General features: G+C 37.1%; 1 protein-coding gene across 1 annotated transcript in view; it reads left to right on the top strand.

Annotated features, from left to right (window-relative positions):
* card14 (caspase recruitment domain family, member 14) overlaps positions 1 to 20,165 on the top strand; it is a 33,863-nt gene extending 13,698 nt beyond the window's left edge. Inside the window, exons 7-19 of the mRNA XM_059329344.1 lie at positions 1,507 to 1,887; positions 2,859 to 2,959; positions 4,355 to 4,416; positions 5,554 to 5,614; positions 7,040 to 7,256; positions 8,658 to 8,784; positions 11,039 to 11,279; positions 13,324 to 13,387; positions 13,480 to 13,600; positions 15,383 to 15,547; positions 16,675 to 16,793; positions 17,987 to 18,102; positions 19,459 to 20,165. Coding sequence (XP_059185327.1) covers positions 1,507 to 1,887; positions 2,859 to 2,959; positions 4,355 to 4,416; positions 5,554 to 5,614; positions 7,040 to 7,256; positions 8,658 to 8,784; positions 11,039 to 11,279; positions 13,324 to 13,387; positions 13,480 to 13,600; positions 15,383 to 15,547; positions 16,675 to 16,793; positions 17,987 to 18,102; positions 19,459 to 19,666 — 1,983 coding nt within the window. The 3' untranslated portion in view covers positions 19,667 to 20,165. The remainder of the gene's footprint in view (positions 1 to 1,506; positions 1,888 to 2,858; positions 2,960 to 4,354; positions 4,417 to 5,553; positions 5,615 to 7,039; positions 7,257 to 8,657; positions 8,785 to 11,038; positions 11,280 to 13,323; positions 13,388 to 13,479; positions 13,601 to 15,382; positions 15,548 to 16,674; positions 16,794 to 17,986; positions 18,103 to 19,458) is intronic.
* Positions 20,166 to 21,411: the final 1,246 nt, after the last annotated feature.

The following is a 21,411-nucleotide window of genomic DNA, read 5'->3' as shown; positions in this document are numbered from 1 at the left end:
CTGTTTTTTGTGTTTAAAATGTTGATCCAGTACGTCAAAATGAAAATAATAACCAGGTCATAGAGGTGAGATTGTGCTGAACTGTGCACTAAATCTGAGGGAAATGATCTTGCTGCATGGACAGATAATTTACCTTGACAAGATTTATTAAATTAAGATTATTAAATCTAGAAATAAGCATGTTGAACACTTAAAATAAGAAACTAACTCTTAAAATCAGATAAAGTAAAGCTGCCAGCAGTGATGAACTGGCCCGAGCAGAGTGACCTGATGATTATTTGTCAACTCTTATCAGTTATTTTTGTTGTTATCATTATATTTGTCCAAACAACCCTCAACACTCGGCCGTTACAAGCTAACAAACAAGTAAAATACAAATTAAAAAAAACAAATAAATAAAAAAATGCCAACCATTCTCATACGTCTGAATGGAAACGATATGAGAGGAGATTTTTCTTTTCATTGTTCATTGCCCTGCACGTAGCTGCTGCTCCAAGTTTCTGTCACATATTGATGTATTGTTCCTGAGTTGTGTCAAAAGATAGACAGACAGATAGATAGACAGATAGATAGAAGGCAGCAGCCACAGACGCCACGTTGACAACATCCTGCATACCAAACATGTTTGTGACGTGAAGCTGCACGTATTAACATTTCTTCATTCAAAGGATCTGACTGAGACATGTGTATCTTCACGTGTGAGTTACAGGAGGAACGTGACCAGTTAAACCACTGTGGAAATTATCATGACGGTGTGATTTATACACCAGGCAGAAACTCTTTTTTTTTTTTTTTTAAATAGATGTTATTGATTTTCATCAAAACAAAGACATAAACAACATTAAAGTGCTCTCTATAGTCACAAAGATATCGCAACAGATAGGAGAATAAACCACCATCTGAACCAAAATGACTTCAAGTACCTCACTCCAATAAATAATAAAATAAAATAAAATAAAATAAAATAAAATAAAATAAAATAAAATAAAACAAAACAAAAAATATATAAAGACATACAATAAATGAATAATTAAATTAAATTAAATTAAAAATAAATAAATAAATAAACTAAACTAAATAAATAAAAAAATAAAATCAAAATAAATAATTAAGAAAGGCAGCAATAAAAGAAAAGGGAGAAAAAAAAGAAGAAAAAAATAAAAAGTCTCAGTCACAGTCCCCCCAACTGTCTCATCGAAGCAAAATGAGAAATTATACAAATAACCAAGACAATAACAGGGTGGAGAACGTTAATAAGAATTAATTATGAATTGATTAAATGAAAAAGACAGATAAGAGAGTAAACCTAAAATAAATTAAATGAAACCATCAGTACAATATATATATATATATATATATATATATATATATATATACAGACATACGAGGCATAAACTCTGATTGTGTTTATGTGCATGAATAATAAACAAGGCGCTCCTGTCAGCAGACAAACCTTCTGTTTAACATAGTAACATACAGTAAACATGAACTCTTCCTGCCCTCCAGGCGTACCTGTCCAGGAACGAGGCCCAGACGGTGATCGCCCGTAACCTGGCGGAGAAGGACGCCCTGAGGTGTCAGCTGGTGGAGCTGCAGGAGAAGGTCTTCAGCCTGCGTTCTCACAGGAGCTCTGGAGAACCACACAAGACCTGTGATGTAATGTTTCTAACCCTAGAACATAATCAGGGTCCACATAAACACAACACATGTGGATATAATATTATGTTAATGTGTGTGTTTGTGTTAAAGGAGCCGGAGGAGGAGTGGGAGAGCTCCAGGTCCAGCTGTGAAGAATCCCCCCTATCTCTGCCCTCCATCCATCCCAGACGGAGGCTCCGCCGCATGGACGCAGTCAACCCCATGTCTCTGAGCTCCGGGAACTCAGAGGTACGGGTGTGTGTGTGTGTGTTAGAATATGATGAAAAGTCCATTTCCAGTAGTTCAAGTCAAGTATTGAGTCATATAGATGGACAGACTTTTCAGAAGAAACATTTCCATATTAAACATACTTTATAAAATTGGTCTTTTGTAATATTAACTTTTTTTTGAGAGACTGAATTTTAGGGCTTCATTAAATGTAAGCCTTAATCATAATTAGAAGAAATTAAATAAATTCTGTGTGTAATGGATCTATAACAGGGGTCTCAAACTGGCGGCCCACGGGCCAATTGTGGCCCTCGTGACGATATTTTGTGGCCCCCACCTTGATATGAGTTTAATGTGAGTTTTATATGAATGGCACTTTACTGTGTTGTGTGTGGAAGGTCCCTTTATTTACTTTTTTTGGTAATTTTGTGTCTTTTTAAAATAATTTTGTGTCTTTTTAAAATAATTTTGTGTCTTTTTTTTAGTAATTTTGTGTCATTTTTAATAATTTTGCGTCTCTTTTGGGTCATTTTGTGTCTTTTTTTTAAAATAATTGTGTGTGTTTTTATAATTTTGTGTGTCTTTTGGGGTCATTTTGTGTGTTTTTTGTAATTTTGTGTCTTTTTTTGGTCATTTTGATACTGCCTCCAGCGGCCCCCAGGTATTTTGAGTTTGAGACCCCTGGTCGATATAATGTGTTATTTCACTTTTTTTGAATTGAATTACTGACATAAATAAACTTTCTATCACATTCTAATTTATTGAGATGCACCTGTAAATAAAGATTATTCTGGTATTGGTACTGAAGCTTTGGTTTATATTAACACCCATTATATATTAAACATTATCAGATAAAAGCCAGGTGGAGATTTTGTATCTTCTTATAACAGTTAGTGAATTTTTGCCTGATCATTTTATCTGATTTGAAGAAAAAAACCTTGATTACAGTAAAGAATAAATATTTTCGTGTTAATCTGTATTTCTGTGTGCAGGGTGAGGATGCTGTAGGCAGTAGTGTCCGATCCAGAAACGCAGAGCCTCCCTGTTCAGAGTCGCTCCGCAGGAGGACCGAGTCTCTCTATGAGGACTGCAGGTCTGTTCTACAATTCTACAATTCCACAATGTCATTTATTAGACGCTTTTATCCAAAGTGACATGCAAATGAGAGAAATGTCGTCGAGTTTAATCTCGCGAAATCTCTTCGTCACACCCCTGGTAACTTGAGAAGAGAAGGGGACCTAGCACTGATCCCTGAGGCACCCCAGTGGAAAGGTTTTGTAGTTTGGACACTTCTCCCTTCAAAGATACTTTAAAAGATCTCCCTGCTAGGTAAGACTCGACCCATCGGAGGGCAGCAAGGTTATTATAGTTAACGAAAACTAACGAAATAACGAAAACTAGAATTGAAAAAACATTTTCGTTAACTGAAATAAAAATAAAAACTAGAGTTTTAAAAAAACGATAACTAACTAAAACTGTATTTTGTGGTTACAAAACTAACTAAAACTAACTAAAATTATAGTGAAAATGTCCTTAGTTTTCGTTTTTGTCAACTTTTTTCATTCATAATTCAGTGTATTTATTTGAACATGCAACACATGGTGAATATGTTTACTGAGACTGGGATGTTTACACTAGAACCAAAATTCAAAACACCCAGAACTGTAAGAGTTAATAACCTTATTGGGGCTGAGATGGATAAACCAAAGGAAATAAAGGAAACATTTATTATGACCTCTTTGAATCTGGCACCCAACAAATACCCCATTACAAAAAAACTAAAGCTAATAAAAACTAAACTAAAACTAAGCATTTTCAAAAAATAAAAACTAAACTAAAACTAGCAAACTCACTCTAAAAACTAACTAAAACTAACTGAATTTGAAAACAAAAATTCACAACAAAATTAAAACTAAAACTAATGAAAAATCCAAAACTATTATAACCTTGGAGGGCAGAACCTGAAATACCAAGTTCTGCGAGTCTCATGCAGTAGGCTGTTAGCTCAGATTGCTAACGCTGTTAGCATTAAACCCACCAGGAAGGATGACTTGGAGGTGATACTGACCCCTGAAATCCTTTCTGTTAATATGACGGCATCTGTATCCAGCTGGATTATAGATTTACAGTAATAAATGGAGCTAAACTAGGATCAAATGATGCACAGAAGGATACAAATGAGGTCATTACAGAAAACATAAAAAGCTGCAAGCAGAAGGTTTCGGTGGCTCTAATATTAACTCTGCTCAGGAGAACTTTGTGTTCCAGGAGACAAAAGATTCAGCTTTGTCATCATGAGGCTCTAATCTCTATAATCTCTCCAACCCACCAAACCTGTTTCAGGGCTGCAGCACGGCATTTTGCACACTCAGCAATAAAGTAATCTCTAAACTCAGAGTTATCAGTGTTTGTTTACATGTTTGTTTGTTTGTAAGAAAGTGACAAAGAGAAATGTGACCAGCGTGTTCATGTCTTTTTCTCTCTACAGCAGCAGCTTGGAAATATTGGAGAATGATTTTCTGTTGGACGACTATGTGTTCATCCCCAGTGGTACGTAGAGAAAGTAACTAAGTACATTTACTCAAGTACTCTTGAGTACTTTAGTACAATTTTGAGCTACTTATACTTTACTTGAGTGTTTCCATTTTATGTAACTTTATACTTCAACTCCACTACATTTCAAGGCGAATATTGTACTTTTTACTCCACTACATGTATCTGACAGCTTTAGTTACTTTTCAAGACCAGATTTAACATGAAAAACATGATTAAGTTCAACTCCAACTTTGATTTTATTCTCCTAATGGAGATTTGATCTGCAGCATTACATCACATCACCATGACAGGACTATTATACTATACTATAATACAAAAAAACATCCACACCACAAATGAGAGCGAGGTCCACCTTCCGCACTAAACCTGAAGCTAAAAAACAAGCTAAAACATTATAAACAGCAAATGACATAATACATGTTAAGTTAAGTGTACAAAGCTGTAGGAAATTAAACTGTAATAAATAAATATTAAATCCATGATAATCCAACATATCTAAGAAGGATACACATAAAAACAAGTTCCTGAAGTAAATTAAGCTCAATTTAAAGTGATTAGACATTTTTTAAATGTAACCTCATAACAGTTTATTAGGTAGTTAAAATGAGCCCTAACTTGACAAAACAAAATAATTCTAGATACATAAATGCATTAATAATAATAAATCCTATAACATATTATATATAAAATATATCTATATCCCTCACATTGGTGTGGTATATTATATAAATATATAAAAAAGTCTGAGTGGGTTCATTCTGCATAACAAGTACTGTTACTTTTGATACTTTAAGTACATTTTGATGCTGATACTTTAGTACTTTTACTTCAGTACGTTTTGAATGCAGGACTTTTACTGTAGTGGAGTCATTTCACAGTGTAATATTAGTACTTTTACTGCAGTAAAGGGTCTGAATACTTCTTCCACCTCTGGTATAGAAAACATAATTTCTTTGTTTAAGTTTCTGTGTGGAGTGGGAGGTTCTCTGCTGTAGTTTGCAGGACTTTCTTTAGCTATTGTTCCTTGTTGAACCATTGCCAGAGCTGTAAAGTGACACGTTAACTCACACACATTATTACCAAGGAAACAAGCTTAATGCCAAATAAATAAACAGCCTCTCTTTTGTTCAGTGGGGAGTGAAGAGAAGAAGACACCGAGGCTTTCCTCTCCTTCTGGCTCCAACACTGACGGGTGAGACGTCCACTGCACCAACAGTACTGTGAAAAAATATCATGTTACATAAGCATTTTTGTGCAGAACAGACAGCAGTCTGCCTAAATAATAATAAGTAGGACAATGTGTCTGTGTCAAAGAAATGCCATAAAAGTATATATTTAAATATTACAATTTAAATATTGATACTTTAAGTTCAATTTTAAGCAACTTCAAAACAAGATAAATTATCTAACACTTCCAAATCAAAAGTTTTTTTTACTTGGTAAGAAACAAATAATCATCAGGTCACTCTGCTCGGGCCAGTTCATCACTATTTGCAGCTTTAATTTATCTGGTTTTAAGAGTTAATTTCTTATTTTAAGTGTTCAACATGCTTATTTCTAGATTTAATAATCAAAATTTAAGAAATCTTGTCAAGTGAAATTTTCTGTCCATGCAGCAAGATCATTTCCCTCAGATTTACTGTTTGATCTGGTTTTTAGACTAAACACCTTTTTTTGCAGTGCAGAAACTGAATTTGAATTGCTTAACTTGAATAATTGCATAAAAAAAACTGAATTTGAATCACATAATTTGAATTTGTATTGTTCAATTTGAATCATTGCATTGAAAAACTGAATCTAAATTGTAATTTGAAATTGAATTTATTAGTTTGGAACTGAACATTCAGTTCTCACAATTCAAATTACATTTTTTTGTGACGAACAATCGAGCATTCGAGCACAGATACACAGAACGTATCCATATTTCAGCCCATATACACTACCGGTCAAAAAACACCCCAATTTTTCCAGTTTTTATCGAAAATCAAGCAGTTCAAGTCAAATCAACAGCTCGAAAGGGTACAAAGGTAAGTGGTGAACTGCCAGAGGTAAATAAAAAAAGGTAAAATATAATGTACATTTCATAATTGTACAAGTAGGCCTTTTTTCAGGGAACAAGAAGTGGGTTAACAACTTAACTCTATGGAGTCTTTGGCTATTTTGTCCATTTTTGAATTCTTTTCATGTCTTTGTAAGTCATTTTGTGTCTTTTTTTGTCATTTTGTGTCTTTTTTGGTCATTTTGTGTCTTTTTTTGTCATTTTGTGTCTTTTTTTGGTTATTTTGTGTCTTTTTTTAGTCCTTTAGTCCAACATAAAATGTGATTTTGAATCTTTTTTTTAAAACTATCATGCTCAATAAAGAATTTTAAATGTTGCAAATGTGCATTAATTTCAGAGTACACTGAGACATTAAACTGCATCATTTTCAATTAAATTCTGGAAAAGTTGGTGTGTTTTTGACCAGTTAACTTTTGACCAGTAGTGCAGTATGAAAAGTTCCTCTCTTGCTCCGTGAACATTTTTCTATTCCATAAAAATAAATCCTTATCCTTTCAATATGTGTTTGATTTGATAATTGCCTGATGAATCATCCTATCCTTTCCTTCCTCTCTGCAGCCTGTCCAGAACCTCGGTGCCTCCCTTCCTGTTGCGTTCTCGTCCCAAAGCGATCCGTGTCAGCGGTCGCGTCCTCAGCATCTCCTTCCTGGGCGACGCGCTGCTCAAACAGCTGTCGGTGGTGGGAGGCAACAAGAGCGGCGTGTTTGTGCACCAGGTGACAGAAGGCACCGCCGCCCACACTGTCGGCATCAGCGCCGGGGCCCAGATAGTGGAGGTGGGTGGCAATGTGTTTCTGAACACTCATTTTAATCATTCCGCCTACCGTGAGGGCGTTTTTTAATTGAGTGTGCTTGAAAGAGCCACTATATACTATCCACCGGGCTTAATCCTAGATTTTTGTGTGCTTGCTTGCAAAAGCACACTAATTGTTATTCTGCGGGCTTCTTTTGTGTGCTTGCTTGCAAAAGCACACCAATTGTTATTCCGCAAACTTATTTTCTGTGCTTGCTTGCAAAAGCACACTAATTGTTATTCTGCGGGCTTCTTTTGTGTGCTTGCTTGCAAAATCACACTAATTGTTATTCCGCAAACTTAGTTTGAGTGCTTGCTTGCAAAAGCACACTAATTGTTATTCCGCGAACTTATTTTGTGTGCTTGCTTGCAAAAGCACACTAATTGTTATTCTGCGGGCTTCTTTTGTGTGCTTGCTTGCAAAAGCACACTAATTGTTATTCACCGGGCTTATGTCTTCTTCGTATTCTTCCGTTTCTTCCATGTTTTTTTCGGTCGACTACTCCTCTCAGAGTTTTGGTCTCACATACACTAAAAAGGTTTCAAATCGACCGGCTCGGCCATGACAAGTGTTTTCAAATTATTTGGCAAAAACATGCAAAAAAATCCCGCCAATGTAACCCTATGTAGAGGCTAGAGTGGGTGACATCATAGCTAGAGTGGAGAGGAAGAGAAAAAATTGTCAAAAAATGAATTTGGAAACTGCGCTTGAGGTTGCAAATGCCAATCTACAGAAATAATTTATACATAGAAACGTAGGAAAATTGTTCTTCTCCCTGACACTGGTGTGGTAAAGCTGTCAGAGTTCTAGTTTGGGCGTAGGACCACAGATGATCCACCAACACCACCCACAGCCTCATAGACTGGGGGGTTTCTTCTGATCGCTCTAAAAAGACAATTTCTTTATTTTTCCTCACAAAACACATATGTAGACGTTCAGGAAGAACTCAGGATGCTCAAAGTGAAGTCAGATCAATGATAGGAGCTACGGTTTTGACAAAAATACTTTCTGTTCGAGGAGAACGTTTTGAGTTTTTTTCCTCTCAGTCAGTGGCTTCACAGGAGCAGTTGATTTCAGTTGATTGCTCTGCTCTGATTGGTGGCTGCCACCCCCAAAACATACACAATTACTGAAAACTGTCAGTTTACACTAACTGACAAGTTTTAGACACAAACTGACGAGTTTCACACTTTCAGACAGACTGAAAGACAGACAAACACACACACCAACATCTGCTTTATTATCTTACATGACTTCCTTCTCTTTTCCATTTTGAAAACAGTTCAAATTGTAAACTAATAATGTATGAGAGGGTGAGAGTCACGGGCCAGAGTCAAGCACACTCAAAATTCTCAAAATTCTAATTATTCTGTTGTTCTGCAGGTGAAATACGAGCAGAACCGGAAGGCTCTGAGGATGGTGCTGGAGGATTCTACTTTAGAGGAAGCTATGTGGGCTCTTGGACAGGTCACAGGCCTCTGCCACCTCTCCCTCCGGCCTAAACAAGATGGTACGTCCCACAACATCAGCATGAAACACTTTTACATTCTCAATAAAACAACACACGACCACCACAGACTGATAAAACATCTGCAGCATCTTACTACAGATGTCCAGAGATCTGAGCTTCAAGAAAAAAAAGAGGCAGCTCCGCCCCTTTTTGTAGAGAGCGTCTGTGTTTAGGGACCAGTCCAACTTATTATCCAGGTATACACCTAAATACTGAGAGCAACACCTCCATGTCCACCCCACAGGTATTCACTGGCTGAAGGGGGGCTTGAACCTGTGGAAATCTCTGATCATTTCCTTAGTCTTTGAGGTGTTCAGTAGGAGATAGTTCTTCTGAAGGCTTTTATCAGATCACTATATTCACATTCCTGTCCATTCCTGATACACGCCACAACAGCAGTGTCGTCGGAGTACTTCTGGATGTGGCAGGACTCAGAGTTGTATCTGAAGTCCGGTGTGTACAGTGTGAACAGGAGTGGAGCCAGAACAGTGCCTTGTGGAGCCCCTATGCTGCTCATTAATGTCCCTAGAAACACAGTTCCCCAACCTGACATACTGTGGTCTTCCTGTCAGGTAATCTGGGATCCAGGAGATGAAGGAAAGATCCACTCCCATCTCTGTCAGCTTGTTTTTGAGTCTCTTGGGTTGGATGGTGTTGAATGCGCTTGAAAAATCAAAGAACATGATTCTCACATAAGCGCCAGTTTCCTCCAGATGAGCAACTGCATGGTGAAGCTCTGAAATTAAATTAAATAGTACCTTTTATCAAATTATCCTTCACATTTCACTATATTTCCAATGACAAATTCATTTTTACGGGCTTACTGCAGTACAGTGGCATTGGAGCATATTGTGTGTTGATACTGTAATTCCAAAATCATGAAACTACATAATAAGGGAAGAGCAACGTCATGAGGCAGGACTGTATTATAACAATCACAGTGACTTTATCTTGACATAAGCTGGAGATAAAGGTTTATGGTTTCAGCTGTGATGAGGCCATCAGGAAGCAGGTTGTTTCTCTTGAGATTAGAAAGATGGCCAGCTGCCACCTGAGGGGACTGTATCAAAAACGGGATTTAATGTTGCTCAGTCTGCTGTGTTGACGAGGGTGTCTTTGTTTTGCATCGTTCAAAGAATTCATCGCTCTCTAAAATACATGACAAATAATTTACAATATGCAAGTTAAGCCTCTTTATCAAGATAGGACAGCCCTGTTTGTAAGTCGGTGGCTTGGTTCAAACCCCTACAGGTCAAATTTTCCTTTAACTTTTCGGCATGTAGTTTCAGTTTGATAAATTGTTACATCTGAAATGTACAGTGGAGCTAAAAGGGCGCAAAAGGAATAAGTTGTTAAACCAGTTGGTAGCATCTTAGCTCCCTGGGGTCTATCCTCTCTAACTCAATGAGGATTCTGAATGGGTTGGTGGTTAGATGCCTGAAATAAGGTTGTCTGTGGTTATCACAAGCTGAAGAGATGTTCATGTTTTGTCGTAGGACATAAAATATTAGTTCATACCCCAACTTGTAGATTTTGTACGTTTTATGTGTCAGGTAGATCCATGATGGAGTCTGAGATGTTTTGATTCAACCACGTTTCCGTAAAACACAAGAAACTACACTCACAGTATTCTTTCTGAGTCTTCACCAATATCTCCAGTTCATCAGTCTTGTTGGGCAGAGAGTTGAGCCTTAACTTTTGCCCCAGCACAATATAAAAAAACATCAAAATCCTGTAGGCTAATTCTAAATAGATCCCATGGTGATGCTAACTTCCAGGGTTGTAATACAAAAATACATCATTTGGTTTCCTCTCAATATAACTACACCTGAACACACTGTGGCAAAGTGTGGTAAAGACTTCATTGATTGAAAAAATCTCAAATTAATGGTAAAGTTACAAATTTATGAGAAAAGAATTAATGGTAAAAAAAGTGCAAATCCACGAGAAAGAAATGCACAGATTTATGAGATTTGAAGTGGTGAATCTGGGAGAAAAAAGTTTGAAAAAAGTTGTTTTTTCACTTTTTTCTCACAAACCACTTTAAATCTCTTAAATCTGCGTTTTTTTTTCTTGTAGATTTGCCACTTTAATCTAGTAACGTAGCCTGATCTTTGCTGATTAGCTGGAAGAAATCCATGTGGTTCTACGACCTCACAGAGAGACATGGGGACCCAGTTAGATATCCACTGAAGTTACCAAATATAGTTCTTCACCCGATCAAGGGTTAAAGTGTCTTCCTCTGCCTCTTCAGACTATGAAGCGCTGCTACATCACCTGCAGAACAGCGACACATCGTCCGGAGACTCCTTCTATGTACGGGTCAACATGTCTCTCCCTGCCGGTCCTAACGGGTCGCTGTCCGTGTCCTGCAACGACATCCTTCATGTGACCAACACGCGACCTGCTGGCGGCGAGGACTCGTGGCACGCCAGCCAGGTTCACCCCTGTCAGCTGCTGGACCTGCAGAGTGGAAACGTACCCAACTACTACAGGTTGGTACACTGATACACAAACAGGAGGGACAGGATTAGCTCAGTATGTAAGTTAGTCAGAATCATCAGAATACTAGAAAACTAAAGTAAATGAGCATTGGGCTGTACGAGGTATCCAGTCAGAGTATTATCTACAGCAGATGGACGGGTCAGCAGCAAAGCATATTTTAATCACCAAACAAAGAATTAGTATCAATTTAAATGCAGTTTAGAATATTTTCACTGCTTTACCTTGCCATCAGACGGTCCTTTCCCACAGGGAACTGAAGCTGGTATGCTAACTGTAAACAAAGTGTCCACTGATGATCATAAACAAACCAGCATGCTAACTGTACATAAAGTGTACGCTACTGATCATAAACAAACCAGCATGCTAACTGTACATAAAGTGTACGCTACTGATCATAAACAAACCAGCATGCTAACAGTAAACAAAGTGTCCACTGATGATCATAAACAAACCAGCATGCTAACTGTACATAAAGTGTACTCCACTGATCATAAACAAACCAGCATGCTAACTGTACACAAAGTGTACGCCACTGATCATAAACAAACCAGCATGCTAACAGTAAACAAAGTGTCCACTGATGATCATAAACAAACCAGCATGCTAACTGTACATAAAGTGTACTCCACTGATCATAAACAAACCAGCATGCTAACTGTACACAAAGTGTACTCCATTGATCATAAACAAACCAGCATGCTAACTGTACAAAAAGTGTACGCCACTGATCATAAACAAACCAGCATGCTAACTGTACATAAAGTGTACTCCAGTGATCATAAACAAACCAGCATGCTAACTGTACACAAAGTGTCCATCGATGATCATAAACAAACCGGCATGCTAACTGTAAACAAAGTGTCCACTGATGATCGTAAACAAACCAGCATGCTAACTGTACATAAAGTGTACGCTACTGATCATAAACAAACCAGCATGCTAACTGTACATAAAGTGTACGCTACTGATCATAAACAAACCAGCATGCTAACTGTACATAAAGTGTACGCTACTGATCATAAACAAACCGGCATGCTAACTGTACACAAAGTGTCCATCGATGATCATAAACAAACCAGCATGCTAACTAGCTAAAGTGCCTGCCACTGATCATAAACATTATAACAATATAATGTAACAATACAATATAACATTATTATAATTTTTTTAGAGTGACCCTTCAATAAAGACAGTTGGATTCAGAGTATCAAAGTTTAAGTTGAATTTAATTAAATCTTGTACAAGAGGAGTGTTTAAATCATGCAACACAGCGAGTACGGTTACAGAGAAAAAGGCTTGCATGATAGTCAAAAACTGTTGGCTTATATGCCTCCTATAGTGGAGGTTTCCAACGTCTAGTTGACTGTCTGATACAGATGCTGTTATTCTCAGTTCCCCAAAGTCAAAGGTATGGTCAACAGAAATACATCTGATGCATGTCTGACAACCCCCTGTCATGTGTACTTCCCTTGATCTAAACATATAGTTAACCTCATCTAGCCTGCCAGCCTTTAGCAGAAACACTGGTCTGATGTAACCCAAAGCCAGTACCTCCACATGCAGCAGGCAGGGACACATTTGCTTAATATGATTAAAACGTTGGAAAAACCCCAGATTAATACAATGTTTATAACACTAACTGTAAGGGACTGTCTAGGGCCGGCTCACATTCAAATTAGGAGCGTTTCGGCGAAGGAGACCCGCCTCATTCCGGGTATTTGACTATAGAGGAAACACACCTCATAACACAAACATACAAACTGTGTTCTGGAAGGTTAAATGACTTTTTTGTCAAAGGAGTCTAGTGGCTTTGAAGAGAGCATAGACAGATATAACAGCTTTGGAAAGCCCCGTATTTCCATTTACGTGTTGCCACCCTCCACAGCAGTAAATTGCTTAGCTTCTGTGTTGATACACCTTCCTCCTGCCAGGTAATACACTGTCAGTGGATAAGTACCTCATAGAACCCCACTTTTAAAAATCTAAACCATCACTTTTAGGTGTAAATTTGAATGATTTTCTGCTGGTCCACAGGGCACAGCGACTTCTGATTCGAGCCATTGAAGACATGAGCTTTCAGACAAAGAAGTCTCCAAAGGTGAGAATAACCTGAACTACTGCCACCAAGTGTTCCCATCAGAAATGTCCCTGTGCTAACTGCTGGGGGTATTCCTCTCTCTCACCATGCAGGACGGCCGTGTGGTGGACCAGAAGAAGCAGAAGGCCGTGAGGATAGTCGGCACAGGACGGCAGGGCAGGAACCCACTGTGGGTCAGTGTGGAGGATGAAAACACCAAGAGCTCAGAATCAGGTACAGTCATCTGCAGCAGCATCGTCACAAACAGGATCTGGTTTTAATAATATAATAAGTAAAAAAGTACTCAAAGTCACTTAACATAATTCACCTATGGCTAAGCCACACCCCCAAACGCGATGATCAATCCCAATCACAGTGCGCATAGCTAACTCAATACACTTGGACATTCTCTGCTTCCACATCCATTGAAATGCATTGGAGTTAGTCCGTTTTCAGTCGTTTTTATGTGTTTTTTCTTGAGATTTTAAGTTTAAAATGGTCAAACGGTGTGCATGGGGTACATGCAACTCTGACACAAGGTATAGCCCAATAATATGGGAGCAGTAACACACAAGTGTGCCGTAAGAAATCATCAGGTGGGCCGTGGAAGACTATCCAATTTCACGCGTAATCAAGTAATATAACCGGAAGAGAATCAACATCTCCTCATTAATGACTGGAGACAAATCCAGGGACTCCGTCTTAACGAGCGCTAACGAGGTCGGCCGGCTCGTTAACAAGAGCCTCTTGTTAACGAGCCGGCCGACCTCGTTAGCGGCAGTTAGCTACAGTTAGCTCTGTAGCAGTACAGTGTGTATGTGCTGCTGCTGCAGGAGGTGTTCACTTAGCGATCTCTGTTTGTTTACAACAAGCACCGGAGTGAGCGATGTCAGTGGGGTGAAACGACGAGTGAAAACCTCTAACCTGTTAATGAAGGCCCTTTTGGTGACTTCGAGATGATATTTCATCTTTCTGTCTCCAAAAATGATTAATTGCCTCCTGTGAAATTTCTCCGACTGTCACAGCTGCCATAGCGCCCGTCACCGAATGTTGACAGTTTGTCCAAGTGAGTGGAGGGGGCGGGGCTTAGCCATAGGTGAATTGAGACAAACACAAAATGCAGAAAAAAACAAAAAATAAACAGAGATCTGATGAAAAATTTTGAGTTCAGGTCTTGTAAGCTGTCTTGAAAAGGTTTTTAGTTGAGTTTTGAAGGCGTGGAGTGAGTCTGAATTGTGGATGTGAGTAGGGAGGGAGGTCCAGAGGGTTGGGGCAGCAGTGGAGAAGACTCTGGCATCTGAAGATCTGAAGGTTTGCTTGGTCCTGGTGATGGGGGTCAGTAGGTTAGGGTTAGGCCTATTTGCCATGGAATTTGGCAGCAATGGTGGAAAAAGTAACAGAACGGGGAACATAGGACCCTTTTTGGGAAAAACGGGGAAAAAGGGTTCTATGTTCCCCGGTCTCATATAAAGAGGGGAACATAGACACACTCCTGTTTCGGAGGAGGAGGAGGAGGACGCTGTTTTCTGTGCTGTTTGCTAAACATTCTGAATTACTTTCTTTGAGGACATTTATTTTCATCATCATCAGAAATTTTATTGAGTAGGATAAACCCCTTGAGAGGAATCCTCTGGTTTTCGAGGGGGTCCTAAAGTACATTACAAAACAAAACACTCAACAATTTACAGACATACAACAACAAAGACAACAGGCATCAACACAAACATAACAAACAAAAAATGAACACAAGAATAATCACAACCTCTCAATGGCCACAAGTTGGCCATAACATTAGCCTAGTAAAACTGAAAGAAGTAACATAATATTATTGTAAATTGAAATTGCATTTAAAAAAATAAAAAATACATATAGACATATCTGAAACTAACTCAAAATAAGAAGACAGGGCATATTTAAAACTATGAAAAGACGTCAATGATTGTATGTTTAAAGGAAGATTATTTCAGTCCGATGACGCTTTTATTTTAATCACGGTGTATTTTATTTCCTTCCTAGGTGATACATCTGCACCCAAAAGCTGCCTGACCCTGATGCCCTACAGCCTGGTCACCCCCCACTTCCCCCCCATCTGCAGGCCGGTGCTGCTGCTGCCCACCATCCTGGGACACATCCTGAACAAGAAGCTGGCTGCCTGGCAGGGCTTCCAGCTCTGTGAGCCTGGTGAGGAACACACAGGGCTTTATATTGAGTCAGTGGGTTTTATTTCATGTCTGTTCCTGCTGCAGCACCTGTCCTCACCTGTAGACACAGAGCAGGGAAGCACTATAGATAGCTCTGTTTGACTTGACAGCTCATGTTTGTCTCTGGCTGCAAACCAGGAAGGAAATCAACTTTGTGAATAAATAGTAATAGAAAAAGGTCGAGGCTACAAAGACAGAACATGTTTGCCTTGTCTTTGTGGGGAAATCTGATCATTACATTACATAATCAGTCACATTGAGGCATCAATCAAATGATAAATGTTTGTCCTGGTGCCTTAATCTGGAACATTTTGATGAATTAAATATATACACTGTAAAAAAAATCTGTATAATTTACGGTAAAATACCAGCAGCTGTGGTTACTAGAACTTAACCATAAAAAATACATTACGTGGACTTTCTACTGTAAATTTAAATGTAAATATCAGCAAAAACTGTAATTTTGACTGAATAATCATGTTATTTTTAGGCTTATTGTGTCCTTGTGACAATATGGAATTTCTCCATTGATTTTACATGAAAATGTGTGTTTTCTACAGTTTAAAAGTTTTGTACTATTCCTTGATTTACGGTCATCAAAAGTCTTTGCTATGGTGATATTCAATTTTTCATTTTACGCCCTTTTCCTGAAGCAATTTGACAGAGTTGCACTGTGATTTCTACATTTTTTTTTACATAGCGAACATTACAAAAGAACATGACTAACCTCAGTAAGGGCAGCATTTATATATAAAGAAAGAAAAAAATTTAACGTTGAATGTGTTCAGTTGTCTTTATTCTTGATAGAAGCTCATGGACAAGGGATGCATTTGATGCAAAAGGATATAAATGTTATTTTTTTCTCCAGGTGCACTTGTAAACAAGATTATCTATTGATATTAAGGTTGTTTACAAAAATATGTATATTATTGTATATTTGAGTGTTGGAAAGAACCAGGTGAGTTAGATTGTTGCTCGAGAATTATCTTCAGTTTTTTGCGATATGGTCTAATTCCATATCACATGTGAAAATCTATGGATATATTTTTTATATGGATATATCGGCCAGCCCTAATGCCTTACCTGCTCCTCCCTCCTGCTCCTCAGAGGTGCTGAGTCCCAGCGAGCATGCCGCCCGGCTGCAGAGGTCAGAGATCCTGGAGGAGTCGGACCAGGGGAGGAACTGCTGCTACACCCTGCAGAGTGTCGAGAAGATCATGAAGAAGGTCAGAACATTCAGCACGAAAATACATCTTAGATCTGGATACTTTTATTGGAGGCTGGTAGCTCAAAAAGTCAAGAATAGGGCTTAGTGTCTACACCAGGGGTCTCAAACTGGCGGCCCGCGGGCCAATTGTGGCCCTCGTGATGATATTTTGTGGCCCCCACCTTGATATGAAAGTTTAATGTGAGTTTTATATGAATGGCACTTTACCGTGTTGTGTGTGGAATTTTTGTGTCTTTTTTTGGTCATTTTGTTTCTTTTTTAAGTAATGTATTTTTTTTCTGTCATTTTGTGTCTTTTTTGGTCATTTTGTCTTTTTTGGGTCATTTTGTGTGTTTTTTAAATAATTTTGTGTCTTTTTGGTGATTCTGTGTATTTTTTGGTCATTTTGTGTCTTTTTTGTAATTTTGTGTCTTTTTTTTGTAATTTTGTGTCTTTTTGTAATTTTGTGTCTTTTTTGTAATTTTGTGTCTTTTTTTTGTAATTTTGTGTCTTTTTGTAATTTTGTGTCTTTTTTTTTGTAATTTTGTGTCTTTTTGTAATTTTGTGTCTTTTTTGTAATTTTGTGTCTTTTTTAGTAATTTTGTATTTTTTGGTCATTTTGTGTCTTTTTTTTAGTAATTTTGTGTCTTTTTTGTAATTTTGTGTCTTTTTTTTGTAATTTTGTGTCTTTTTGTAATTTTGTGTCTTAGTAATTTTGTATCTTTTTTGTAATTTTGTGTCTTTTTTTTAGTAATTGTGTGTCTTTTTGTAATTTTGTGTCTTTTTTAGTAATTCTGTGTATTTTTTGGTAATTTTGTGTCTTTTTCTAGTAATTTTTTGTCTTTTTCTGTCATTTTGTATCTTTTTTAGTAATTTTGTGTCTTTTTTTCATAATTTTGTGTCTTTTTTAGTAATTTTGTGTCTTTTTTTAGTAATTTTGTGTCTTTTTTTGGTCATTTTGATACTGCTTCCAGCGGCCCCCAGGTAATTTGAGTTTGAGACCCCTGGTCTAGACAGTCCAGACCATATCTATCTATCGTGTGAAAGTAAATTTATTTCTTATATCTCCAGTACCACAGCTCAGTATTCTGCCTGTTTATGAAGGAGACATCAGACTCTCAGAGCTCATTAAGACTTTGTGTCTTCAAAAATAATCACAATGATGATGAAAACATGAATAAATGAACCCATATTCTCCTCTTCCTCCTCCAGGGGACTCACTGTGTGCTGCCGTTGGGGCTGGACTGTGTCCGTCGGCTGCACAGAGCTGATATCTTCCCCATCATCATCTTCATCGGCCAGTCTGCTCGCAGCGCAAGGAAACTGAGGTAAACTCTCCTTCTTAACGCTGACAGAGCTGACTGACTTCATGATGTCAGCACTGAAACGTTTTTACCTGATGACTCCACTGTTATCTGACATGTTGTGGAGACATTTTGACCTTAAACTGACTTATGAATAATCCATGTAGAAGTCTCAAACTAGACACTGACTCACAGTGAGGAGGAGAGAGAAGATCACGCAACACATAATATATTAACTGTTGATCAGTGAGGAACAGAGTTTAACAATAATCCACATGTTTCTTTATTTCCTGTACTGGAGCATGTAGATGGGGAAAACGAGAGAAAGTGCCTTATTGGCTGCACTTTACACATGAAAAAATTATTGAGTGCCCTCTAGAGTGCCCCTTCATACAATGCATTTGACTTAAAAGTGTACAAATTTTCTCCCCGGACGCCCCGAGATGGTTCAGTTTGATGGTTTTAATTGTTAGTACCATATCATTAATTACTTTGATCTGGATCTCCTTTAACCCTATAAAGCCAAATGTATCATATTTGTTACACAATAACTTATTTGAAAATTTGTGAGTTGTCATTTTATTGCATTTTATACATTATGCATTAAATAAAGCAACATACAGTCTTTTTCTCATTTAGGTAAACTAGGTAAAAGTTTAACTGACATAATTAGGTATATTAAGAGTAAAATTGAGATATCTCTCGAATAATTCAAAGAAATACTTTTTTTTTTGCTGTGTATTTTTAGATGGCAAGAAAATTGAGCATTGATGATGTGTTGGAGATAAACAAACTGAGCAACAAATTGCACAAAAATAACAGATGTAGCAAAAATGAAATGCTGGTTCCACTGGTGGATCTGTCATTGCTGCATGAAAACTTTATATCAGCAGATGTATGATGTTGTGTTATATGGAAAAATATATATTTTGTATGTTTGAGGAAAATGTTAAAAAGAAAGTCAAAGTCTTAATAGGTTAAATATTTTAGGTTTTATATGTTTTTGTTAGTTCAAGAAAAACAAACTGTGAGCAACAAATTGCACAAAAAGACCCAATGTATCAAATATGATACAAATTAGAATTCATATATATGCAAATTCATATATATATTTTTTTTAATTTGTCAGCAGGTTTTTTTTTTTAAATAGAATTTTCTGGCAATTATTTCATGGTTCAGGCTTTATAGGGTTAACTTAATGCTAATCATAATCAAGGATCAGGACTATTTCATCAAACATGATGCATCAGAGCTTCTTGCTGCTGGAGGGGCCTCATGTTGTGCAGAATGGCCCTTTTTATTTTTTCACCCAAACAGTCTGAGTCTGCCACTGATCAGAAACACATCTTTAATATGATCTTTATTGATCTTCACCTCCAGGTCCAAGCTGCAGCGCCGCAGCCAGTCGGAGGAGCGTCTGCTGGCGTGTTCCAGGAACGAGGAGCCGCTGCTGGACAAGCTGCCGTGTCTCTACCACAACATGTCTCCAGACTCGTGGTGCGACCAGAACTCGCTGCTGACCGGCCTGAGGACCGTCATCTGGGAGGAGCAGAAGAAGATCGTCTGGGTGGAGCCGGACCTGTGGTGAAGAATCTCAGGAAACATTATAGTGGGGCAGCAGGCAGAGCTAACCTCTTGTTTATTTTGTGATAAAAGCACTACATTTGGTGCAAATATAGCTTAATATATTAAAAGAAAGACTGGATATTGGGCCATATTGCCATGTTCACAATCTGATCACCTCCAAGCTGCTGTTTACATGTTTTTAACACTTCAAATATTAATTACATAAAAGTTCAAATGAAAATATAGTTTGTGACAATGTAAAACAATATAAAATTAAATAAAATGCAACAACATGTTGAGATTGCCTCTGCATTTTACATTAATAAATGAAAAATAGATGTAAAAATGACTAAAAAGACACAAATAACCAATAATAGATGTAAAATTGACGAAACAAGACACAAAATGACCAAAAATAGATGTAAAATTGACTAAACAAGACACAAAATGACCAAAAATAGATGTAAAAATGACTAAAAAGACACAAAATGACCAAAAATAGATGTAAAAATGACTAAAAAAGACACAAATAACCAATAATAGATGTAAAATTGACGAAACAAGACACAACATGACCAAAAATAGATATAAAAATTACTAAAAAGACACAAATTTACCAAAAATAGATATAAAAATGACTAAAAAGACACAAAATGACCAAAAATAGATATAAAAATGACTAAACAAGACACAAAATGACCAAAAGACACAAAATGACCAAAAATAGATATAAAAATGACTAAAAAGACACAAAATGACCAAAAATAGATGTAAAATTGACTAAAAAAGACACAAAATGACCAAAAATAGATGTAAAAATGACTAAACAAGACACAAATGACCAAAAATAGATGTAAAAAAGACTAAAAAAGACACAAATGATCAAAAATAGATGTAAAAATGACTAAAAAACACACAAAATGACCAAAGATAGATGTAAAAATGACGAAAAAAGACACAAATAACCAATAATAGATTTAAAATTGACTAAACAAGACACAAAATGACCAATAATAGATGTAAAATTGACTAAAAAAGACACAAAATGACCAAAAGACACAAAATGACCAAAAATAGATATAAAAATGACTAAAAAGACACAAAATTACCAAAAATAGATGTAAAAATGACTAAACAAGACACAAATGACCAAAAATAGATGTAAAAAAGACTAAAAAAGACACAAATAACCAAAAATAGATGTAAAAATGATGATGTTTAACCAACTGCCGGCAGCCATTTTTAAAAATGGCTGCCACGGCAACCAGGGTCTGAATTGGTGATGGCCCAATATCCAGTTTTGTTCCCAATATAATTATCAACACATCTGCCAAATTTGGTGCTTTTATCCGCCCCACTATTAGGACTTATGATTTCTCTTTTTATTAACATGACATTTAAATAGCTTTACAATAAGTATTTTTGTAAACATGAGTATGTATCTATGATACTTATGAGTAACTGGGTGAAAGAAGGGCTCTGTACTTTTAGAGTAAATTAATCATTATTTAATGTACCCAGACATGTTTCTGCTCTGTGTTGCCTCCATGTTTGAGGCTTTTGTTTAAACTGGTTTGAGGTGTCCACTAAAAACAGACTGTAACGTCTTGAATGTACTTTATTATCTCCACAATGTGTTGGAGGTTATTTCCCACTATGAGGGATTTTCTTTTTATGCTCTGGATCTGTCGTCTATTGTGCTTATTACGAATTCTATGGTCTGTACACTGCAAAAAAGGTGTTTAAAAACCAGATCAAACAGTAAAT

This window comes from Centropristis striata, chromosome 1 (assembly GCF_030273125.1).
Source record: "Centropristis striata isolate RG_2023a ecotype Rhode Island chromosome 1, C.striata_1.0, whole genome shotgun sequence".
NCBI classification, from domain to species: Eukaryota; Metazoa; Chordata; class Actinopteri; order Perciformes; family Serranidae; genus Centropristis; species Centropristis striata.
Note: the sequence above shows the minus strand (reverse complement) of the source record. Positions and strands in the feature narration are given on the sequence as shown.